Genomic DNA, 25490 nt, shown 5'->3' with positions numbered 1-25490 from the left:
AGCAACTAATGCCTTCTGATATTATGTTGCTACTAGCTATCTTGCAGGTGCACTCTATGTATCTTTAAGTAAAAATTACTCTTTATACTATGTCAGTTTCTTAATAGCAACCCTTTGGTAGTCTTGTGAGAAAAGAATTAGGACACTACATGAACTCAAGGCTATTTCCCTGAGCAAGCGGTGGTCCTCTGCTAGTCCTTGATGATTTCATCTGCTATCTCTTTCTGTGCACTTGACTCACAACAAGAGTAAAATAGAGTTATTAATTAGTACTAATCTTTTAGAAGTTTGTACCAATATTATTATTACTATTGTATAACTGTACTTTAAATAACTTACCACCTGACTTGTAGCTTATAGATATGAATTAACTGTTATCTAAAAATATGTAACCATAGTGAAAATAAAACAATGATGTATTCAAAATACCATGTGATTGTAACTTAGTGTGTGTGCATAAAAAGTAATGTTAGACCAGCCATTGGGAGAGATGCCTGGCAGTAAATGCTAACTAGAGAATAAAGAGAAAGAAAAGAATTCGGCTCTCTCACTCGATTTTGCCGACGCCGTCTCCTCCTGTGGGACCCCTGGATCCCCCCCGGGGCTGGACCCCGGCAGATTTCTACACTATAAAATAGGGGCAGAACGGGAGCTTGCTCTCCCTCTTGGTTCCTGAGATTAGCATTAGAGAGCAGAGCAGAGAAAGGCCACGTGGAGTAGGCCAGGAGAAGCAGCCAAGATGGCGGAGTGTTGAGTGAGAAGCCAGTTTGTGCAGAGTTTGTGCAGGGAGAAGGAAGGAGATGGGGAACAGAGGTGAATGGTGAGCTAGAAACCTTTGATTCTAGGAAACTCGAATAAGTCAGTAGCTTTGTGAGCACTGAATGTGAGTGGGTTTTGGAGCCCAGTGTGTGTTTTTACTTGCCCGCCGGGTGCAAGCTAGGATTAAAGAAGATGGCTGTTGGGCAGATAAAATGTATTATGCTCACTTTGTTAAAGATAACACAAGAGGCCATCGCCCAGGTGATATTAATGTGTGTTGGAGATCGTTGTAACCTGGGGCTTGGTTTTGGGATTAAGCCTTTCCCACCCTTTTTGATGTAGGGCGGTACAATCCAATCATGCCTTAGAGAAGTGACTTTGTATTAGAGACTTCCCTGTTATGTATATTGGATTAAGGGTTTGGATTTCTACACTATAAAATGGGGGCAAAACGAGAGCTTGCCCTCTTGGTTCCTGAGGTTAGCATGAGAGAGCGGAGAGAGTAGAGCCAGCAGCTAAAGGAGGCCATGTGGAGGAGGCCAGGAGAAGCAGCCAAGATGGCGGAGTGCTGAGTGAGATGCCAGTTTGTGTAGAGTTTGTATCTGGGATAAGGAAGGAGATGGGGAACTGAGGAGAAGAAGGCTAGTGAGCTAGAAACCTTTGATTCTAGGAAACTCGGATAAGTCAGTGGCTTTGTGAGCACTGAGTGTGACTGGGTTTTGGAGCCCAGTGTGTATTTTTACTTGCCCGCCGGGTGCAAGGTAGGATTAAAGGCTATGGCCCATCAGTTTTTGGCTCCGCTGTTTCTTTACCGACTGTCCGAATCCAATGCGAACCTGCATGGACCAGGCTGCTCTGATGGTGGCTCTGGCCGTGACTTCTGGCCTTACATTTGGTGTAGTCTGTGGCAGGATTCAATACAGATCGGCAAGGAGCCTTTGAGCGGTGGAGTAGAGGACTGCCTAGTGTTATGGTTCCCCTTGGCTGTCCTTTTGGGGATTGTAGGCTGGCTGACTTTTACAGCCATGCGTGAGGAAACTGAGAGCTCTGTGGAAGAGGCTGCCCAGGACCTGCAATCCGAGCAGTGGAAGGAGATGGAGCAAACGTAGGAGAAACCGATGCTGACCCTGGAGCTGGAGGAAATGCTGGAGGAGGAGGCCAACCAGGTGTTCGAGATTCGCCTGGAAATGGAGCAAACGCTGGAGGAGGATTCAGAGGTTCGTGAGTTGCAGCTTGCCCTGGATGTTGCGGAGAGCCAGCAGCGGCAGGAGGCTGGGGCTGAGGCTGAAGCTGAGGCCGGGTCCGGAGCTGCAAGGTCTGCGGAGCAGAAGGCGGCGGCAGCCCAGGGCTTGAGCCTGGCAGTGGGAGCTGGTATTTTCAGTTCCTCTTTGGAAGATGAGGAGAATCAAGCTGGAGTTGTGATCTACAGTCTCCAGAAGATGAGAGCCCAGCTGGAAGGAGCACCTACTGCGGCCCCGGTAGGTCTGCGATTTTGGGACATAGGGCTGGACATGCTATCCGGAGCAGAGATGGAAATGCTGACTGCCATTGCCATGTGGCCCTCTTTGGGACAGTGTAAGACCTGCGAGGATGGCAGGGATGAGGGGGGTGGCTGACGCCCCATGTGCTTGGACTGATTTCCTGGACTACGACCGGAGTGGGCATTGGCTCCTTTGTTGGATGGACTACGGATTACGGATTTTGGACAATGTAAAATACCCTGATGGGGGTGGGGGTTGGCTTTGCTGGAAGCACTCCCCTGCCCCGGGAAGCTTTTCCCATGGCTAGAAAGAAGGCCGAGGACATTTTGGGCTTGGGCTAAGTGCTCAGAGACTGGTGAAGTGTACCTTTGTAATTGTTGAAACTGTATTATTTTTGCTGTTGTAATTTGTATAATGTTCTAATTTCCTTGCACAGGGATGCCGGTGGTATAGATTGTGCGTAGTAAAGTGAGCATAGGGGTGGATTGTTGGGCAGATAAAATGTATTATGCTCACTTTGTTAAAGATAACACAAGAGGCCATCGCCCAGGTGATATTAATGTGTGTTGGAGATCGTTGTAACCTAGGGCTTGGTTTTGGGATTAAGCCTTTCCCACCCTTTTTGATGTAGGGCGGTACAATCCAATCATGCCTTAGAGAAGTGACTTTGTATTAGAGACTTCCCTGTTATGTATATTGGATTAAGGGTTTGGATTTCTACACTATAAAATGGGGGCAAAACGAGAGCTTGCCCTCTTGGTTCCTGAGGTTAGCATGAGAGAGCGGAGAGAGTAGAGCCAGCAGCTAAAGGAGGCCACGTGGAGGAGGCCAGGAGAAGCAGCCAAGATGGCGGAGTGCTGAGTGAGATGCTAGTTTGTGTAGAGTTTGTATCTGGGATAAGGAAGGAGATGGGGAACTGAGGAGAAGAAGGCTGGTGAACTAGAAACCTTTGATTCTAGGAAACTCGGATAAGTCAGTGGCTTTGTGAGCACTGAGTGTGACTGGGTTTTGGAGCCCAGTGTGTATTTTTACTTGCCCGCCGGGTGCAAGGTAGGATTAAAGGCTATGGCCCACCAGTTTGTGGCTCCGCTGTTTCTTTACCGACTGTCCGAATCCAATGCGAACCTGCATGGACCAGGCTGCTCTGATGGTGGCTCTGGCCGTGACTTCTGGCCTTACAATGGCTCTTCAGTTTTTGGCTCCATTGTTTCTTTACCGACTGTCCGAATCGAATGCGAACCTGCATGGGCCGGGCTGCTGTGATGGCAGCCCTGGCTACTGGCTTTACATCTTCCCTCCCTAACCCTCCTCCATCAAATCAAATGACAGCCTCACAAATAGTCGGTCAATATTATGGACCAGTTTGGTTATGTCCATAAAGTTAAGAGGAAGGGTTATTGATAGTTTTTACTGTTAGCTGGTACCCCACATATGTGAAGTCCAAGGAGTATGTAGGTCAAATAAGTTTGTAAATATGATGTATATGTTTGCTCGCTTATAGTTTGCATTGGGTGTGGGGGACAGGCTGTAAGCAGGCAAGGTCCTTATAGCCTAAGGCTTAGTTTTAAGACTAAGCCTTTCCCACCCTTTTAATACTAAGATCTTCTTAACACTAAGCTTTTCCCCACACCCTTGACTGTTGCATGATGTGGGGTGGTGCACTCTTACTGAGGAATCTCATTTATGCCTCAGATAATCGGCTTTGTATCAGAGACTTCCTTATTTGTATACTGGCTTAAAGGCTTCAATTTCTATACTATAAAATAAGGGAGACCAGGGTGCGCTCTCTCTCTTTCTCTCTCTCTCTCACACATTCCTGAAATTAGCATTGCAGAGGAGAGGCAGCCAAGATGGCGGAGTGCTGAAGGAGAAGCCAGTTTGTGCAGAGAGAAGGAGATGGGGAACACAGGTTGTTGGGCAGATAAAATGTATTATGCTCACTTTGTTAAAGAGGCCATTGCCCAGGTGATATTAATGTGTGTTGAGAATTGTTGTAGCCTGGGGCTTGGTTTTGGGATTAAGCCTTTCCTACCCTTTTTGCTGTAGGGCGGTACAATCCAATCATGCCTCAGAGAAGTGACTTTGTATTAGAGACTACCCTGTTTTGTATATTGGATTAAGAGTTTGGATTGCTACACTATAAAATGGGGACGAAGTGGGAGCTTGGGCTCTTGGTTCCTGAGGTTAGCATGAGAGAGCAGAGAGAATAGAGCCAGCAGCGGGAGGAGGCCACGTGGAGAAGGCCAGGAAAAGCAGCCAAGATGGCGGAGTGCTGAGTGAGATGCCAGTTTGTGTAGAGTTTGTATCTGGGATAAGGAAGGAGATGGGGAACTGTAAAGCCAGCAGGCAGGAGCCAGAGCCACTATCACAGCAGCCTGGCCCATGCAGGTTCGCATTGGATTCGGACAGTCGGCAAAGAAACAACGGAACCAAAAGCTGATGGGCCATAGTCTTTAATCCTAGCTTGCATTCGGCGGACAAGTAAAAATACACACTGGGCTCCAAAACCCATTCACATTCAGTGCTCACAAAGCTACTGACTTATCTGAGTTTCCTAGAATCAAAGGTTTCTAGCTCACCAGCCTTATTCTCCTCAGTTCCCCATCTCCTTCCTTATCCCAGATACAAACTGTACGAACTGGCATCGCATCTCACTCAGCACTCCGCCATCTTGGCTGCTTTTCCTGGCCTCCTCCACGTGGCCTCCTTTCGCTGCTGGCTCTACTCTCTCTGCTCTCTCATGCTAACCTCAGGAACCAAGAGTCCAAGCTCCCGCTTCTGAGGCATGATAGGATTGTACCAACCCACATCAAAAATGGGTGGGAAAGGCTTAATCCCAAAACCAAGCCCCAGGCTACAAGGATTCTCAACACACATTAATATCACCTGGGCAATGGCCTCTAACAAAGTGAGCATAATACATTTTATCTGCCCAACAGGAACTGAGGAGAATAAGGCTGGTGAGCTAGAAACCTTTGATTCTAGGAAACTCGGATAAATCAGTAGCTTTGTGAGCACTGAATGTGACTGGGTTTTGGAGCCCAGTGTGTATTTTTACTTGCCCACCGGGTGCAAGCTAGATTAAAGACTATGGCCCACCAGTTTTTGGCTCCATGGTTTCTTTACCGACTGTCCGAATCCAATGCGAACCTGCATGGGCCGGGCTGCTGTGATGGTGGCCCTGGCCGTGGCTCCTGGCTTTACACAGGTGAATAAGGCTGATGCGGCCTTTGATTCTAGGAAATTTAGATGAGTCAGGGGCTTTGGGAGCCCTGAATAGAAAGGGAAGTATTTTCCCACTGTGTGTATTTTCTCACCCACAGGGTGCGAGCTAGAATTAAAGGTAATGGCCCATCACTTCTTGGCTCCATTGTTTCATTACCGTCTGTCCGAATCAAACCTGAACCTGCGTTGGCCAGGCGGCTGTGATGGCGGCCATGGCTACTGGCCATACAGGGTGATACACAAAGTTCTTTACTTTCCCTATCAAGTCAATTATCCATCCTCTCAGTCCAGAGACTACCTAGAATGGGCACTCAGGAGCCTCTACTTTCTTTGGCATCTCTCATTCTTCTTGTAAAGCCAGGAGCCACGGCCAGGGCCACTATCACAGCAGCCCGGCCCATGCAGGTTCGCATTGGATTCGGACAGTCGGTAAAGAAACAATGGAGCCAAAAACTGATGGGCCATAGCCTTTAATCCTAGCTTGCACCCAGCGGGCAAGTAAGAATACACACTGGGCTCCAAAACCCAGTCACACTCAGTGCTCACAAAGCCACTGACTTATCCGAGTTTCCTAGAATCAAAGGTTTCTAGCTCACTAGCCTTCTTCTCCTCAGTTCCCCATCTCCTTCCTTATCCCAGATACAAACTCTACACAAACTGGCATCTCACTCAGCACTCCGCCATCTTGGCTGCTTCTCCTGGCCTCCTCCACGTGGCCTTTCTCTGCTCTCCTCTGCTCTCTCTTCTAATGATAATCTCAGGAACCAAGAGCGCAAACTCTCGTTCCGTCCCCATTTTATAGTGTAGAAATCCAAACCCTTAATCCAATATACATAACAGGGAAGTCTCTAATACAAAGTCACTTCTCTGAGGCATGATAGGATTGTACCACCTCACACCAAAAAGGGTGGGACAGGCTTAATCCCAAAACCAAGGCTACAAGGATTCTGCTTGCCCCTAGCCCACCCCAACACACATTAATATCACCTGGGCGACTGCCTCCTCATGTTATCTTTAACAAAGTGAGCATAATACATTTTATCCGCCCAACACTTCTCTACAACCCCAGTAAACTTTTTCCACTCTCCCCACCCCAATACACACAGGTTCTGAGTCTACCTTGGAGGGACATTCTGATTTTAAGGTCCTCTAGTCTTCACAGTAAAGCATATACAGGCAACAGTAACCTTCTTTATTAACTGTCAGTCAAATAAGTTTGTAAATATGATATATATGTTTGCTCGCTTATAGTTTGCATTGAGTGTGGGAGACAGGCTGTAAACCAGCAAAGGCATTATAGCCTAAGGCTTAGTTTTAAGACTAAACCTTTCCCGCCCTCTCAATACTAAGATCTTTTCAAAACTAAGCTTTTCCCCATTGTTGGGCAGATAAAATGTATTATGCTCACTTTGTTAAAGATGGCATTACCCAGGTGATATTAATGTGTGTCTCTGGGCAGGCAGGATCGTTGAGCCTGCGGCTTGGTTTTGGGATTAAGCCTTTCCTACCCTTTTTGATGTAGGGCGGTACAATCCAATCATGCCTCAGAGAAGTGACTTTGTAGTGGAGACTTCCCTGTTTTGTATATTGGATTAAAGGTTATGGATCTACACTATAAAATGGGGGCGGAACGGGAGCTTGCCCTCTTGGTTCCTGGGATGATTAGAAGAGAGAGCAGAGGAGAGCAGAGAAAGGCCATGTGGAGGAGGCCAGGAGAAGCAGCCAAGATGGTGGAGTGCTGAGTGAGATGCCAGTTTGTGTAGAGTTTGTATTTGGGATAAGTAAGGTGTAAAGCCAGTAGCCAAGGCCAGTGCCACTATCACAGCCGCTGCCAGTCCCATGCAAGTTTGCATTGGATTCGGACAGTCAGTAAAGAAACAGTGGAGCCAAAAACTGGTGGGCCATGGTCTTTAATTCTAGCTTGCACTCGGCGGGCAAGTAAAAAATACACACTGGGCTCCAAAACCCAGTCACACTCAGTGCTCACAAAGCCACTGACTTATCCGAGTTTCCTAGAATCAAAGGTTTCTACTCACCAGCCTTATTCTCCTCAGTTCCCCATCTCCTTCCTTATCCCAGATACAAACTCTACACAAACTGGCATCTCACTCAGCACTCCGCCATCTTGGCTGCTTCTCCTGGCCTCCTCCACGTGGCCTTTCTCTGCTCTCCTTTAATGATAATCTCAGGAACCAAGAGGGCAAACTCCCATCTTGCCCCCACTTTATACTGTAGCTTCACAACCTCTAATCCAATATACAAAGTAGGGAAGTCTCTAATACAAAGTCACATCTCTGAGGCATGATTGGATTTTACCACCCCACATCAAAAAGGTGGGAAAGGCTTAATCCCAAAACCAAGCCCCAGGCTACAAGGATTCTGCTTGCCTTTAGCCCACCCCAACACACATTAATATCACCTGGGCGACGGCCTCTTTAACAAAGTGAGCATAATACATTTTATCTGCCCAACAGAAGGAGATGGGGAACAGAGGTGAATGGTGAGCTAGAAACCTTTGATTCTAGGAAACTCGGATAAGTCAGTGGCTTTGTGAGCACTGAATGTGACTGGGTTTTGGAGCCCAGTGTGTATTTTTACTTGCTCGCCGGGTGCAAGCTAGAATTAAAGACTATGGCCCATCAGTTTTTGGCTCCGCTGTTTCTTTACCGACTGTCCGAATCCAATGCGAACCTGCATGGGCCAGAAGGCTGCTGTGATAGTGGCCCTGGCCCTGGCTTCTGGCTTTACACCCATACCCATGACTGTTTCATGATGTGGGGTGGTGCACTCTTATGAGAAATCCCATTTATACCTCAGATAAGTGACTTTGTATCAGAGACTTCCTTATTTGTATACTGGCTTAAAGGTTTTGATTTTCTATATTATATAATATGGGGCAGACCAGGGGCTTGCTCTCTCTCTGTTCCTGAAATTAGCATTGCAGAGGAGAAGCAGCCAAGGTGGCAGAGTGCTGAAGGAGAAGCCAGTTTGTGCAGAGAGGAGATGGGGAACAGAGGTGAATAAGGCTGGTGAAGTAGAAACCTTTGATTCTAGGAAACTCGGATGAGTCAGTGGCTTTGGGAGCCCTGAATGGAAAGGGAAGTGTTTTCCCACTGTGTGTTTCTTGCCTGACGGGTGCGAGCTAGGATTAAATGTAATGACCCACCAGTTCTTGGCTCTGTTGTTTCATTACCATCTGTCTGAATCAAATGCGAACTCACATGGGCTACTGGCTTTACAAGGGGTTTAGAGGCAAGAAGATCTGCTATAACCCATGCTATTACCCCTTACATATTAACCAGAATTGCTGAGAGCTTGCTGTGTGCCAGACATGGTGCTAAATATATTCTTTTACTTAAATATGTTCTCCAGTGTTACAGATGAGCCATTTCATTTTAATAGAAAAGACCCTCCGTGTTCCAGTAGTCATTCTTCATTTCTCTAATCACCAAACTCTCCCGGATGCGTCTTTTATCCCAATTCTCAGATGTCTAATACCTCCTCCCCCACCTTCACTTCCAGCTCATGGCTTTGCTTCACATTTCTCCTGGAAAACAGAAGAAATCAAAAGGAACTTGCCACATCGATGGTTAACTCTCAGTTCTCATCCAACTTTACCCTCAGCAGCAACACTGGGCAGGGCGGATCGGCCCCTCTTTTTCAAAACACTTCGTCTTCTTTGGGTTTTGGAACTTCGTGTTCTCTTCTCATCTCCCTGACCTTCCCTTCCTACTGGTGTTGTCCCATCGTGCAAGCTCTGACATCCTGGCGTCCTTCAGGGGGCAGCCCTGGTACCTCTTCTCTCTCCTACCTGCCCTCCCTCCTTCACCCAAGCTGTGGCTTTACCCACCATCTGCTGGGCATGGACTCAAATCTGTATCTGAGCCTGGACCTCTCCCCTAAGCTCCAGACTATTTATTACTACAGTCCCTCTTTGATGTCTCTACTTAGACATTGAATATGCATCCCAAAGTTGACATGTTCACGGCTGAGCTCCTGTAAAGCCAGTAGCCACGGCCACCACCATAGCAGCCTGGTCCATTGGATTCGGACAGTTGGTAAAGAAACAATGGAGCCAGGCCCTGGCCGGTTGGCTCAGTGGTAGAGCGTCGGCCTGGCGTGCAGGAGTCCCAGGTTCGATTCCCGGTCAGGGCACACAGGAGAAGTGCCCATCTGCTTCTCCACCCCTCCCCCCCTCCTTCCTCTCTGTCTCTCTCTTCCCCTCCCGCAGCCAGGGCTCCATTGGAGCAAAGTTTGCCCGGGTGCTGAGGATGGCTCTGTGGCCTCTGCCTCAGGCACTAGAATGGCTCTGGTTGCAACAGAGTAATGCCCCAGATGGGCAGAGCATCCCCCCCTGGTGGGCATGCTGGGTAGATCCCGGTCGGGCGTATGCGGGAGTCTGTCTGACTGCCTCGCCGTTTCCAACTCCAGAAAAAAAACAAAAAAAAACAAAACACAATGGAGCCAAAAACAGATGGGCCATCATCTTTAATCCTAGCTTGCACCCGGTGGGCAAGTAAAAACACACACTGGGCTCCAAAACCCACTCATTCAGTGCTCACAAAGCTACTGACTTATCCGAGTTTCCTAGAATCAAAGGTTTCTAGCTCACCAGACTTATTCACCTCTGTTCCCCATCTCCTTCCTTCTCCCTGCACAAACTCTGCACAAACTGGCTTCTCACTCAACACTCCGCCATCTTGGCTGCTTCTCCTGGCCTCCTCCATGTGGTCTCTGCTCTGCTCTCTAATGCTAATTTCAGGAACCGAGAGAGCAAGTTCTGCCCCCATTTTATAGTGTAGAAATCCAAACCTTTAATCCAATATACAAAATAGGGAAGTCCCTAATACAAAGTCACTTATCTGGGGCATGATGGGATTGCACCACCCTACATCAAAAAGGGTGGGAAAGACTGAGTCGTATAACCAAGCCCCAGGCTACAAGAATCCTGCTTGCCCACAGCCCACCCCCAAAACACACTAATATCACCTGGGCAACAGGCTTCCATGTGGGCAGCGCCATCTTTAACAAAGTGAGCATAATATATTTTATCTGCCCAACAGCTCCTAATCTACCCTCCAAAGCCTGCCCTTCCCTCAGTCTTTCCCATCTCAACTGAAGGCCATTCTTTATCCTTCTTACGGCTCAGGTCAGAAACAGCTGCATTCTGGACTTTTCTCCTTTCATTCACCGTATCCAGTCCATCAGCAAATCCTAGTATCTGTATCGTAGAAATATATTCAGAAACTGCCCATTTCTCAGAACTTGCACTGCCACCATGCTGCCCCTCTGGACTGCTGTATCAGGCTCTGCCTCCCTTCTCAGCCCTTACTGCCTTTAGGTCTGTTTTCCACACAGACACCAGGGTGATCATATCAAACATGGTCAGATCAAGTCACACCCTCTGCTGAAATCACTCTCATAATTTCCCGTCTCATTCACAGTAAATAACCCACAAGCCTCGCCCGATCGGTGCCCTTTTTGATCCCCGTTACATTTCTGACCTTATCTCCTCCTCCTCTTCTCCTCATTCTCTCTACCACAGACACACGTGTCAGCCGCTTTGGTGTCCCTAGGACATGCCAAGCATGCTTCTGCCCCAGGGCCTTTGTCCTGAACGTCCCCTGGGCCTAGAGTGCTCAGTCCCCAGACACCTGTGTGGCTTGCTTCCCTACCTCCCTTGCGTCTTCCCTCAGAGGTCCCCATTTGGCGAAGGCGTCCATAGCCACCGGCGTTAGAATTCCAACCCACCTCCTCCCAGTGCCCTGCCCTTTTCCCTACTCATTGCCTCCGTAGCACAGGCCAGCATCTTAGACACTTACAGTTCTAGGGTTGGTTTTTTTTTTGTATTTTTCCGAAGTTGGAAACGGGGAGGCAGACAGACACCCGCATGCGCCTGACGGAGATCCACCCGGCATGCCCACCAGGGGTTGATGCTCTGCCCATCCGGGGCATCGCTCTGCCACAATCAGAGCCATTCTAGTGCCTGAGGCAGAAGCCACAGAGCCATTCTCAGCACAGGGGCAAACTTTGCTCTAATGGAGCCTCGGCTGCGGGAGGGGCAAAGAGAGACAGAGAGGAAGGAGAGGGGGAGGGGTAGAGAAGCAGATGGGCGCTTCTCCTGTGTGCCCTAGCTGGGAATCGAACCGGGGACTCCCGCACGCCAGGCCGACGCTCTACCACTGAGCCAACCGGCCAGGGCCACAGTTCTAGTTTTTATTGTCTGTCTCTCCCTACTAGAGAACTTTGATTAGTTTTACTCAGTGCTGTATCCCTGACACCAAGAACAGAACTTAGAACACACTAGATCAATATTTAATGACTAAAACAACGATTGGATGAAGCCCAGAGCGGTTATGCAACTGGCTCAGGGTCCCACAGATTGTAAGGGCCTGGATGCACTCAAGTCTGTCTGGGATGAGAGCCCAAACTCAACTCCACCACACTAGTCTCAAGGAAGGAAGAGGCCTCCAGGCGCCACCGGAAGGCTGGGGTTCCTGTCAGCTCTGCTGTGATCTCCCGGAACTGCACACTGCAGCAGGGCTGCGGCTGCCTTTGCTTTGCTAGACTGGATTTGCTTCCTTCCGCTCGGTGGCAGGGATGCCTGGTGCCTGTGTGGGTGGAAGGGGAAGTCTTTGGCTTACCTGCCACGGCCGTGGCCACCAGGTAACCTAAGGACTCTAGAAGCAAGTCCTTTCAGATTGAGAGGCGGGGAAAGAAACGAAGCAAGCCCAAAATAAACAGAAAGAAATCTGTGAATGCAGAAACGACGGGAGATGGGAGCCTCGCGCCTGCCGCTTGCTGTGTCACTGGCAGCAGGGAGCATCCACCCTGCTCTCTCCCCACACTCCAGCTCAGCACAGCCAAGGGCTCACCTTGTCCTGCCTCCCGCCTCTAGCATGACCCCACTTAACCCATGCCAGGGCTCGCCCTGTTCTGTTCAGCATCCCCAGGGATGGGGGCCCCAAGTGCTCTTGTGAAGGACAGTCCTGGGCCAGACGTCTGGGGGTCCAGGTTCCGACCCCTCACCCCCCTCAGAAGGGCAGACTCTCAGCAGCTCTTTAATTTCAGCCTCTCTCTGAGGCTCAGGTGATCCTCAGGCTTAAAGCATGGCCCCCTTCCTTCCCTCTCTGCCAGGATAATCAAGTAGAACTGTAGTAGAAAAAAAATTTACGAGTCCTGCCTGACCTGTGGTGGCGCAGTGGATAAAGCGTCGACCTGGAATGCTGAGGTCGCCGGTTTGAAACCTGCACTTGTCTGGTCAAGGCACATATGGGAGTTGATGCTTCCTGCTCCTCCCCCCTTTCTCTCTCTCTCTCCTCTCTAAAATGAATAAACTTAAAAAAATTACGAGTCCTTAAGGAAGTGCGAGTTAGAACGGTAGTATCTTCACAAGAGGAGTCGCCTGTGCCAGAGACCGTGTTCGGCATTTCTGTGCATGACCTCACTCAAACGTTACAGTCACCATTGAGAAGGTCAGAGTTGCCCACGGTGGAATGATGAGGAAATGCAGCCTCAGAGAGGTGAAGAAACTTGCCCGCGTTTGCATAGCCAGTATGTGGCCAGGAGACATTTAAACATAAGGAGTCTGTCTCCAAACACCATGCTCTTCCCCCTCCCCCACACTGTGTCCCGTGGGGTGCTGCGGATCATGGCAGAGCTGATTTTTCTGGCCCTAGTCATTCCCAGGGCAGTCCCTGGGCCCCAGAGCTCCAAGCTGATCATCCAGGAAGTGTGTGGTGCCCTTCACGTCTCATAAACCCCTTTGATCTGCCGAGTTTGCCGAGCTCCGCAGACAAGATCATGGTAATCCTCCCAGTCCTAAGGCCAGAGCCTCAGGGGCTGGGCCAGGGGGGCTAGCCGTCCTCTCCCACACCCTCTGCCCTCCAGTCAGTGTGCCCAGGTCTACAGGGTACACGGGAGCAACCCAAATCCCAGAGGGAACCACTGGAGAATAATTCAGTGCCAAACTGTGGGTGATGGCGTGGCAGAGGAAACATGGCCGCATCCTGGGGGCGGGGCCTGAGCTGGGCCAGGGAAGGGGCGGGTCTGGAAAGGAGAGACAGGGAAGAGACCCATGGGCACAGGGGCAGCGGAGACCAGGATGCAGACAGATGGGAATGAGCAGAGCAGTGTGGTGAGAAACTCTCAGTCTGACGTCACAATGACCTGGCTGTACATTTGGCCATGTCACTGGCTGGCTAAGTGACCTTGATTTGGCCATTTCACCTTTCTCATTGGTAGAGGTCCCTCTTCTATGGAGATGTTTAACACCTGTTGCCACGTTCCACTGTTTTGGCCTTTAACAGAGTTTCCTGCAAAGAACATCTGTAAGTCTAACCTGAAGCCAGCTGGCTGCTGGCTCACTTCTGTTCCTCTAGGGCTTGGAGAAGCACAGGCCTGACCCGTGGAAGATGGTGAAGTGTCCAGGTTAAGGCCTCTCCCAGCCCTAAACACACACAAGAAAAGATTTTGGCTCTTCCCCCAATGTACATACAAATACACTAAACCCTAAAATACAAAACTTGCATGAATGCCAAGGTTAAAATAGCTTCTTCTCAGATTTTCTAAAAGTCTGGGTTGCTTCCTTCAACAACGTTAACCTTTTCTAACAGTTTTGGTGCCCTTGCTTTCTACTGTGTGTGGTGCCTGAAAAGTCCCTATTCCGCCTCTTGGGTTGCCCAGTCCTAAGGGAGAGAGCCGGGGACCAGGAGCTCCAAGGGAAGTAGCGCACCTTTGACCTCTTGGCCCCATTGCCAAGCCCTGGGACCTGGTCATGCCTCCCCTTCTCAGATAAGTCCACTGAGGCTGGGTGGGGGGTGGGGGCTGCAGTAAGCCCTGGTGGACGCACAGCCAGAGCCACGATAGAGCCCAGGTCTCGCCGTCAGTGGTGATGGCTCTTCCTGCCCTGCCTCGTGGCTGCTATCTGGGAAGCGAGGTGTGCAGCCCTCACTGTTCACTGGGCACCACCGCCAGGTACCGGGAGTAATGTCTCTTACCTGATCAGCAATTTGACATGGCTGCTTAACAACCCGATTAATCAAACCCAGCTCGTCCTGTTGGAATAAATGAGCCTGGAAAACGCTGCCATGAATAATGAGGGCTCTTGCTTCTCCCCTAGCACCTCTCCCCACCCCTTCCGATTTCCTTCCCGGAGCCAGGCAGCCGCTACTCCGTACCACGGGCTCTCAGGCCTTCGCGAGAGCGGTGAGTGCCCAGCGATGTGGGCATCTCCTGCCTTCTCTACTCCTCTGCCAGGTGCCACAGCTGCCCACCTGGAGCCAGAGTTGGCCATGTCCTCCCTAGAGGAACAACACCTCTTGTTCATCACCCAGATGTGAATGCATTCCACCGCCAGCATTGGCTGCAGTGATGGTTTCAGGCACTACACTAGGTGCTAAGGAGGCAAAGATGAGTAAGATATAGTCCCAGTGAGATGGAACAGTGTAGTGGCTCAGGGACAGTGGGTAGAATGCTATAACAGGAGTGTGGGAAGGGCCTTGAGCCACAGTGAAGATGGCTTGTCGTTACTGGAAAAGTGGAAGGGGTCCTTTGCCTTCCTGCTTCCAGTTCCCCTGGACCAATCATCCCAGCCACTCTCAGCAAGGCCCGAGGCCGCCTCCTAGGCCCCATGGAGCCAGGCCTGCCCTGCTTTCATCACTCAGTGCCCGGATGGAGAGGCTTCACAGAGGGGACCTGGGTCTCTGAGCTGACCTGCAGGCAAACGCAAAGGCTCAGGGCCAGAGCTCTAAACTCTGGCAAAGGGCCCCATGAAATATATATATAATTTTTTTTTTATATAGAAAGAGACAGAGAGAGAGAGAGTCACAGAGAGAGAGATAGATAGGGACAGACAGACAGGAATGAAGAGAGATGAGAAGCATCAATCATCAGTTTCTCGTTGCGACACCTTAGTTGTTCATTGATTGCTTTCTCATATGTGCCTTGACCGCGGGCCTTCAGCAGACCTTCGAGACCCCGTGCTCGAGCCAGCGACCTTGGGTCCAAGCTGGTGAGCTTTTGTTCAAACCAGATGAGCCCGCGCTCAAGCTGGCGACCTCGGGGTCTCGAACCTGGGTCCTCCGCATCCCAGTCTGACGCTCCATCCACTGCACCACTGCCTGGTCAGGCTCACAATATATTTTTAAAACTGCACTGCTGTTAATATTTGACTATTAGGAGATTTTACATTAAAATTACCACATAGTCTACCATGCCCACAGCTGGCTGGAGCTGATGGTGGCTGTCCCTATAACTTGATTCTGGGCCCTCCAATTTGTCCCATTCCCCACCAACTGGCTTCTGTCATTTATGGTGCCTGTCTGGCCCTGAGGGAGTTTGACTTTGAGACCTCTGGCTGTGCCTTTAAAGAGAAACCAGCCAAGGCTGATGCCCCCTTTGGATGGCAGAAAGCTTCCATAGATAGCAACTCACTCATTTTCACATAAACTCTGGGACTGGGGTAGCACCGAGGAGTGGGACCCCGGGCTTAGAACTCTTAGTCAAGTTCACTGAAGTTGCCTGGCTCCCACGGTCAGAAGGCTGGAGCCCGTCTCCTCTCTGGGGTCTCGTGCCTTCCAACAAAGACTGTGGCCTGGTTTGAGTGGTATGGTCTGGCCTGCGTGCCTGCCCACTGGACTCTGGGCCTCACCACCCTGTTCCTCTCTGCCTGCAGGGGGAGCTGCTGAGCCCGTGCCGCTGCGATGGTTCCGTCAAGTGTACCCACCAGCCTTGCCTCATCAAGTGGATCAGCGAGCGGGGCTGCTGGAGCTGCGAGCTGTGCTACTACAAGTACCACGTCATTGCCATAAGCACAAAGAATCCTCTGCAGGTACAGCCAGGGGCTGCCCGCCGGCTGGGGGAGCGGGGGTGCTGGGCCCCGGGAGGAACACTTCACCTGAGAGTCAGGGAAGTCTGGAGAAAAGGAATGAGGTGGGCTAGCTGGGCAAGGCCACGCATGGCACTCGGGCAGGAGGAAATGAAAGAACTTATGTGTTTTTTTTCTTAAGCCTCAGCAAGAAGAGGAGAAAGGAATGAGGCAAAGAGGGAGAACTAGATACAGAGGAAGTGTGCAAAGTCAGATGGAGAGAGAATAAGGGAGAGAGGGAGGGAGGGAGGGAGGGATTTGTGGATGGATGGGTGAAAGCAGAAAGGAAAGGACACGAAAAGAAAAAGGAAGAAAGAAGGACGGAAGGAAAAGGAAGGAAGAAGGAGCAGAGGGCAGAGGAGAGCAGGATGGAACACAGACAGAGGGTGGGCAGGGTGAGGAGAAAGACTGAGGTAAGCTAAGGGCGGGAAAAGAATAAGGGGAGAGGAGACCCAGTGACACTTCCCACCCTTAAATGTGCACACAGTTCACCTGGAATCTTGTCAAAATGCCCACATGATTCAGGAGTTGGGGGCGGGGCCTGAGATTCCGCATTTCTCATAAGCTCTCAGCTGCTGGGGGTACTGGGGCGCTCTGGCTCACAGAGCACACTTCTTGTGACAAGCGGCCAGAGAACAATGAAGAAGAGACAGGACAGGGAGGCAGAAGAAAAGAGAAAAATGGGCAATAAGGAAGAAAGAAAAGGGGAGAGGTTACTGAGAAGGGTAAGGGCAGGGAGGGCCCGGGCTGGGGGTGGGGTCTACCCTGCAGATTCAGACAGGGCTGGAGCTGTAAGAATTGAGGCGTACCCCATGCCCATCACCCCCCGCCCCCCACACTGCCACGTCCATCATTCTGGAGGAGCTGGCAGGCGCTGTACCACCTCGTAAATCCTCCAACTCAAACAGCTTCCCATTCGAGGCATGCGCATACAGAGTGCTTGGCTTCTGACAGTACCTCCCCGTATGTATGCATGGTCAGCCAGCTAAAGCGCCACGTAATCAATTAGCCAGCAGGCTAGTGAGGGCCGAACCTGAGCTGCCGGCAGTTGTTTCACTCCTCCTCCCTGAGGGGGAGAGGAGAGGAGATCCTGCAAGCCCAGGAGGGCCGGTGGTCTGGTGGTGATGGTAGGGTGGGGTCTCTCCATGGAGGGGTGGGGGCAGCTGGAAACCTGGAGCTGTAGTGCCCAGGACACCCAATTTCAGACACTATGTAGTTTACACGGGGCACTGCCAGAAATGTGTGTGTATGTGTGTGCACGTGTAGTACATGCATTTGGACCGGGGGACGGGGTACATTTTCTGGAAGGAGACATTAAAACTCGTAGGAACCTCAGCTATCCTGATGGTGTACCAAGGGGTCAAAACAAGAGGTGCCTCTCCTTGTGCTGGTTCCATCTTTAGTCATTCATGTCAAATCTTTCAGTGTCTTAAAATAGCAATGCCGTGAGACAGCTGATTTTATGCCCTGGGTGTATTAACTCTCTTCTTCTTTCTCAGCTAATTCAGGCCTTGGAGAAGGGTCAGTGTCTAAATCTACAAGTCTACTCCAAAGTGTCCTCATGGCTCATAAAAAGGCACTGGCCCTTGACTCATAAAATGAAAAACCATTTAAGGATAACTCTTCCCTGAGGAGTTAAAAAAAAGAAAAGATAATTCTAATCTCATAAGTACAGTAAGCAAATGGCAGTATTGACAAAATCGATCTATTAATTTGATAAGTTACTACCATGATTCTGTTGCTTTTGGAAAGCCGTGGTGTATACTCAGCAAATACCATTTCACTTTTTCAGACAACACCAGAAGAAGGAAGTAGTTTGGACTAGCAGCAGTGTTGTCTGGTCGTGGCCCAATTTGCTCCAGTTGTGTGTCCTGAGCTCCTTGGGTCCAGCCAAGTGTGAGACAGTTACCTGTTGAGCTTCATTGGGGCAATTTCTGCTCTCACAGCCCAGCCAGACCACCTGCAGTACAGGGCAGGCCCCCTGCGAGTGAGCAGAGCAGTGGATGGGGTGGCCGGGGCTACCTCTGCTCAGTGTGGGAAGCTTCCTTCCTGGCCCCACACAAAGGTGTGAGAAACAGAGCCCATGACAGCTGTTATCTCAGTGCCCCTCTGTAAGCTCGGGTTCTAGCAGAAGAGCCACTGACTAGGGAGGAGTTTCAGGGTGGCTCTGTGGTCTCAAGACTTGTGGCTGTTTCTTACCCTCTCTGCTACACCTGAACTGCAACTGTATTAATGTTTAGTTGATGCTTCCTGGGGGGCCAGACCCTATTCTAAGTATTCATATATACGGTATATTATCTCATTTAATGTGGCAAACAACCAAATGCAGCAGCTACTGTTATTATTCCTAATTTACAGCTGAGACAGACAATAGCGGCACAGAGGGGTGGGCTGCATGCTCAAGGTTACCCTGGTGACCCTTAACCTCTACCCTACAGAGCACAGCACTGAGTTTGCTGAGTACACTTACCTTTAGGAAGACCACACCTAGACATTCGTTAACTACATTTTTGCTGAAACATAACGAAGAATAGAAATGATGGCAGCCCACATCCTTTAAAGCACTGATTCAAGAGTTACTTCATTTAACCCTTATAATACTCTAGGAAATGGGACCAATTCTTTCCACTTTTATGAAAGGGAAACTTGAGAGTCTTGATGATTGAAGGACTTCTCCTAGGTCACACTCCGTAAGCGGGGACAAAGCTCGGCTAGAATTGGGTCAACAGGCCGAGTGCTCAGTGCCCTTTGTTAGAAGGAAGAAAGCAGTCCACGCTTCAGGCTCTTGTTCCTTTGTGCGTTCGCTGCGCGGTAGAATACGCAGTGCACGGAGACTCTCTGGATAGATACTAGATTCAGAATCTCGCGATACTGAATTTAGACTCTCCTGATACTGACGTCAGAATCTCGGATGGTGGCCGACCTTGGAACCGCTGGTGCCCTTCCTTTCCCAGCCTCCCCTGAGGTGTCTCTGTGCTCTGCTTCCTCCTTGCACTTCTGCTGCCACGTGCTGGGAGCCGCACCTGGACAGACAGGAGGAGGAGCCTTGGCAGGGGCACGCCCCTCCACACTCCCCCACCGCTCCTCCTCCATCCTGCTGCCCATTGTAGTCAGGAGCCCTGTTTACTTCCCATAGGTGGCTTGGGGGTGGGTAAGATAGAACTTTCGGAATTAAGAGAACCTTTCCGTGCCTCTGGATTTGGGATTTTTGAAGTCCGGAGCAAGGGAAGGTGAGCGTTATTGATGTCTTAGAGGTAGAACCAAAAGGCTCGGTCAGGAACCCTCTTCCCAAACAGTGGAGCAGACCGTGGAAAAAGCAGTTGGTTGCATATGAGTCAAGTCTGTGGGATCAGGCCATCTTCTGGAAAATTCCCTTGTTATGTGTAACCCTAGGCTGGGGGAAGCAGTGGAAACTTTAAAGGCCCAATTATCTGTAATGGGACACTCTCTGTATAATTAAATGTAAAGGCTGATGTCCTACATCTAGACTAGCAAGCGGAATGTTTTCCAATGGCGCATTTCCGTGGGGGCCACGGCTGGAACCGGCATCGGTGCTCCCATGCAGGCCAGTGAAGGCGGAGTGAGAGTTTGCTGTTAGATGGAAGACGTGGTCTGCCTACCTCCAGTTCTGGCTGATCCGCTCCTCCAGGGGCGTTCTCTGCAAGGTGTTACGCAAATTCCTACAATAAGGAGATTGTCCTTCCTGACACCTTCCCAAATCTGATCAATTTCCTGCTTAAAATTGTCCAACTTCGCCTGACCTGTGGTGGCGCGATGGATAAAGCGTCAATCTGGAATGCTAACGTCGCTGGTTCAAAACCCTTGGCTTGCCTGGTCAAGGCACATACGCACATATGAGAAACAACTATGAGTTGATGCTTCCTGCTCCTCCCCACCACCATCTCTCTCTCTCTCTCTCTCTCTCTCCCCCCCCCCCCTCTGTCTCTCTCTGTCTCTCTCTCTGTCTCTCTCTCCTATCTCTAAAAAAATCAATAAATAAAATCTTTAAAAAAAATTGTCCCACTTCCCTGCTTAAAACTGTTCAAAAGCATCATATTTCCTCTTAGGATAAGGTAAAAATATCTGTGCATATTCTTTTTTTTAAATTTAATTTAATTTAATTTTATTTTTATTTTTTTACAGAGACAGAGAGAGAGAGAGTCAGAGAGAGGAATAGACAGTCAGAAATGGAGAGATGAGAAGCATCAATCATTAGTTTTTTGTTGCGCATTGTGACACCTTAGTTGTTCATTGATTGCTTTCTCAGATGTGCCTTGACTGCGGGCCTTCAGCAGACCAAGTAACCCCTTGCTTGAGCCAGTGACCTTGGGTCCAAGCTGGTGAGCTTTTTTGCTCAAACCAGAAGAGCCAGCGCTCAAGCTGGCGACCTCGAGGTCTCGAACCTGGGTTCTTGGCATCCCAGTCCGACGCTCTATCCACTACGCCACCACCTGGTCAGACTTCTGTGCATATTCTTTAAGATTCCACGTGGTCTTCCTTTCTTACATTTCCAGCTATCTCATCCTACCATCTCTTTGCTCTCACTGCTCCACTCACTCTAGTCTTCTTCCAGGTTTTCATACTCACAGGGCCTTTGCACACGTTCTTCCCTCTGCCTGGAGCCTTTTCCCTCCTCTCTAGTCAGCTCAAGTATCACTTCTTCTGGGAAGTCAAATCCCCATTTTATAGACATCACAGTGCCATAGAGCTCCCTTTCTTACTCCTGGTAAATTTCATTTGTAAGTAATTTTAATTTGGTCATCTTGAGTTTTCTCAATTGTAACCTCTGTGAGAGCAGAAACCTTGTATATTTTTGCTTACTGCTTTGCCTCCAGCCCCTAGCAGAGTGGCTGGCACATAGAGAATGCTCAGTCCATAGTTGTTGAATGGCAGCTTGAAGAAAGCCCAAAATAAAATCTAACTCCAGATTTGTTTAGGCCCTGCTACCTAGACCAGCCATAGAATAGCAAAATTTAAGAGTTGAAACTCGCCTACACCTTAGCCTTCAATCTCTCCATCAATACTGCTATTAGCATAACACTTTTTCTGTTTAAAAAAAATGAAATAGCAGTGTTCATATATAGTCAGTAGATTATACTGTTTTTCTTATCTCTCACCCACATCCTTTGTCCTCTCTTTGTCTGTTGAGTTGGTAATATCTAGCATGTATATTAAATGGCGTGCCAGGTGTTGTTATAGGAGAAAAAAAAATCAGTATTTCTTAGGAATATTCTGGGCCCTGGAATGCCACCCACATTAGCTTTGCATTTTATTTCCTCCTTCCCTTTTCTCTATCTGTATCATCATCAACTATAAAGGCCTTCCTTCCCAAGCATGCCTGCCCAGGACCCCATCCCTACAATAATTTTTGGTCATTTGGTGAGACATAGTTTTCCTCCACATCCAAAGCACAATGTAAAATTCAGAAACTTGCAAAAATATCAGTTGCATCGCTAGTTGGAAAAACCTGGTTTAAATCCTAAACCAGAGGTGAGAGTTTGGGGCGACGGAAGGAAGAGGGATGGAAATGGGGTGAAGGTGTCTGAGCAGCAGCTAACCTACTATTCTCGTCTCTGCAGTGGCAGGCCGTCTCTCTGACAGTCATCGAGAAGGTGCAGATTGCAGCCGCCATCTTGGGCTCCCTCTTCCTCATTGCCAGTATCTCTTGGCTCATCTGGTCAACCTTCAGTCCCTCGGCAAAATGGCAGCGCCAAGACCTCCTCTTCCAGATCTGCTATGGGATGTACGGATTCATGGATGTGGTGTGCGTAGGTGAGTCTGGGGGGCTTGTCTCTGTGGAAAGTGGGAAGCCACATGATGGGTGGTTAGACAAATTCCACAGGAGCCCACCCTCTGGAAGGTCAAAGCACAGAAGGCACCAGCCTTCAAACCTGTGCGCTCAGGAGGGGCCAGTGGCATAGATTTGAGAGGCGGATGGGGAGGAGAGGAAGCAGGGAAAAGAAGGAAGATCTAAATCTCTCCCAAGCAAATCTGTCTTGCTTGGTTGAAGATAAGGACAAGGAGGCTTACCACTAAGAAGATTTGTGAAAAGTCAGTTGGTCAGTCTATCTGCCTCAAGCAGAATGTGGGAAGCTTCTCTGCTCTGTACCCCACGTCTGCCAAACCAAACAAAGGAGGCCTCTACATTTAATCCCCTTCTCTTCACAGCGAGATGCCCAGAAACGGTATTGATGATGTTTGCCCCCTTTCTTCAGCTTTCCACAAGCCTGTCTCTATGGCCAAGATTTCTCTAGTCTAGTGGATGCAGCCTTGGGCTTCCACACACCGCCGCTTGCAGGAGGGGGAAATGCAGGGCCGCCCAGGTGGGCGCTGAGTCTTCACCCCTGCTTCACCCTGAGCTTCTGTCCTTTTACCTATTTACCTATGTTTCCTTTCCAGGTAAGATTCTGTTGAAAAAGCTTTGGTGTTTGAGAAAAAAGTTGGAAACCCACCACTTGAGTCCCTGCTTATCCCATTCCCAATCTACATTCTCCTCTCTTCCATCATGTTCGTGTGGTTGGTGGAGGGCTAGGTCTTTTTGTTTTTCCCAACAAATGATTGTGACTGTCAACTCTGAAGTCTTTGTTCAAGTCACTGAGGAGGTGGGAATGGTCCTGATTTTCTCTGAGCGACGTGAAGCATGCCGAAGCACTGGCTGCCCACCCTAACCCGAACTCTCAGATCACCCTCCCGGCCACCGTGCTGAGAGCACTCGCGTTCCACAGCTGCCTTCTCTGGGCATCAGCGTGTGTGTTATATCAAAATGCTACATTGCTTTGTTTGGTAAAAAATAAAAAATCTATTAGCTAGAATTTGACTGGGATAATATTAATGGCAGTTTCTCTAGGTCCTTTAATATCGGAACCAGAGAGAGCTTGGAGACTTGCATACTGATTACAGTAGCCAGAGGCCAGTGATGCCAGAACTTGTAAGCTTGTCTAAGCATCTTGCTGCCTCTTCACACTAGTGAGACTACTGTGTAACCCCCAGTGCAAGAGGCTCAAATACGACGTGTAGGCAGTGAATGAAACAGGCCAGGTTTGGAAGACTGTGGAAGAGAAAGGACTGTTAATGGGAGAAATTTGACTTTGAGGCATTCTAATGTAGTTCCCTCTCCCACAAAACTCCCTTCCTACTCCTGCTGAGGCCTGGTTTATTGATGCCAAAACCCAGGTGTGTCACCAGATGGAGGTACGGGGCTCTGGCTTGGAGGGGGAAGCAGTGGCGGACCTTCCTGTGGGGCCCCTCCCGCTGCCCTTCCTTCTCCTTCAGGCAGGCTTTTGATCTGTCCCTGATGTGAGCGTCTCTGAGACATGCCTTCCTATCACGTGGTGTGTTAGTCAGCTTTGGCTGCAATAACAAACAACTCTAAAATTGCAGGGCCTTACAACGGCGACCGTGTATTTTCCATTCACAGGTCTATGAGTTCACTGTGGCTCTGCTGGGTTTGGTCGGCTTAGCTTCTTACTGTGCATTGGGTTTGGGCCTGCTCTGAGTGTCACTTCCTGCTGGGTCCCAGGCTAAAGGAGCAGGGACGAGGGGGGTATATTTTCCTAGCCAAGTGCAGGAGCACAGGAGGACTGGTTACACTTGCAGTGCTTCTCAAAGCTTCTGCTCAGTCCAGGCGCACCGCTCCTTCTACTCACAGACATTGGCTAATGCAAGTCACCAACAAGCCTTCTATCAAGGAGGCGGTGGGGCAGAGAAGGATATTCCCCCTCTTCTGGTGGGAGTGCAGATGAGAGGGAGGCGCATCAATACCATCTACCGCTCAGGGCTCCATAGATCTGAAGATGGAGAGAACTGAACGTAGAAGAGATTGTTCAGTCGTCCAGTACAACTCCCTGTTTGCAGCTGAGAGAGCGGGGCCCAGAGAAGGGTCATCTGCTCAGGGTTGCCCGTCCGGGATTAGAAGCAAGGTCTCCTGACTGGCAGTCCCGTGCTCCTTCTATTAGCCCTGGTGCACCAGATAGCAGGAGTCCCATGGCCTCTCTTAGGGGACACCTGCACTTAGGTATATACCTGGGCCCACTTACAGGAGGAGCCCTCACCTACAGGCCTGCTCTGCTCCCCGTGCTCTGAGCCACCCAGCACCCCCACTCTGGCCCGCCCGGTTTTCTCCTGCCCGTAGAACCTTCTCTTAAGCAGGGCTCTGCAGTACTGTCTCCTCTTCTGTCTCTCCTGGCTGTCTCCTCTAGCCATTTTGATCTCTCTAATTCGTTCTCTTCTTATACCCACATCACATGCAGTCACTCAGTTTCTGGGAACAGTAAAGCAGGCTACAGCTGGAGAGTTTTTGCATTGTTTTCCCTCCTTCTAAGCTTTTAGGAAAACATCATTTCCTTGATGCTCAGCCACACCATGATCTGTTCATTCTGCTGTGACAAGCCTGTGACTGCTTGGAGGCAGCCATTGCACGGAAGAGGAATGCATAGGGACACTAATTGCTTTCCGTGCCATCCAAAAGTGGTCAGATCTATTTATATTTAGACTATCTCATCTTTAAAGAGCTTAGACTGTTCTTTCATGTCGTTGGTTATCACTGGAACTAATTCGGCGTCAGAGCATGTCCCTAGGGGCAAGGATTATTCTTGCCATTTTGCTAACAGTAAAACTCTGAGACTGAGGATTTGTCTGAGGCGGAGTCAGGCAGCAGAGTAGGGTCCTCCATTCAGTGGCTTTCTAGGAGAGGCTGTCTGCAGGAGAAGATGCTGGGAGACGAAACTGAAAAGGCAGTGACATGTGGCCCAGAGAAGGGAGAGGGAGGCGACAGGCAGTAGCTGAAATGCACAAGCAGATTTTTAGGGTGGTTGCGACGATGGTGATTCTGCTGATGGTGATGCTGGTCAGTGGCGAGGACAGTGGCTTTAAGGGTAAGAAGGTTCAAGGAGAAGTCGCTTCTCCTCTGCAGTGTGCTGGCCAGTGGAAGAAAACCGCATAGCACTGTACAAGCGGTTGGAGAGGATCAGCTTTGTAGGGACTCTCTGCAGGTGGAGAAGCAGGCAGGGCCTGCAGCCTCTACCAGTGGTGCCTTCATTTTCAGGCTCAACTAGATATTGAGGCTCACAGGACTCCCAGTGAGCACACTTGGCACGGGATTCCCGTAGGGGGATACAGGATGGAAACCACGGCCTCCACAAGGCAGGTCCGGCTTACCC

The 25490-nt window shown here is 49.7% G+C and overlaps 1 protein-coding gene across 1 annotated transcript in view; it reads left to right on the top strand.

The window, feature by feature from the left end:
* Positions 1 to 25490, top strand: part of MARCHF4 (membrane associated ring-CH-type finger 4) — a 109864-nt gene that overhangs the window by 70678 nt on the left and 13696 nt on the right. The window contains exons 3-4 of the mRNA XM_066345133.1: positions 16141 to 16296; positions 21912 to 22104. Coding sequence (XP_066201230.1) covers positions 16141 to 16296; positions 21912 to 22104 — 349 coding nt within the window. The remainder of the gene's footprint in view (positions 1 to 16140; positions 16297 to 21911; positions 22105 to 25490) is intronic.

The sequence above is a fragment of the Saccopteryx leptura genome, chromosome 7 (genome assembly GCF_036850995.1).
Source record: "Saccopteryx leptura isolate mSacLep1 chromosome 7, mSacLep1_pri_phased_curated, whole genome shotgun sequence".
Lineage (NCBI taxonomy): Eukaryota > Metazoa > Chordata > Mammalia > Chiroptera > Emballonuridae > Saccopteryx > Saccopteryx leptura.
The sequence above is the reverse complement of the archived record's forward strand: the minus strand, read 5'-3'. Positions and strand labels throughout refer to the sequence as shown.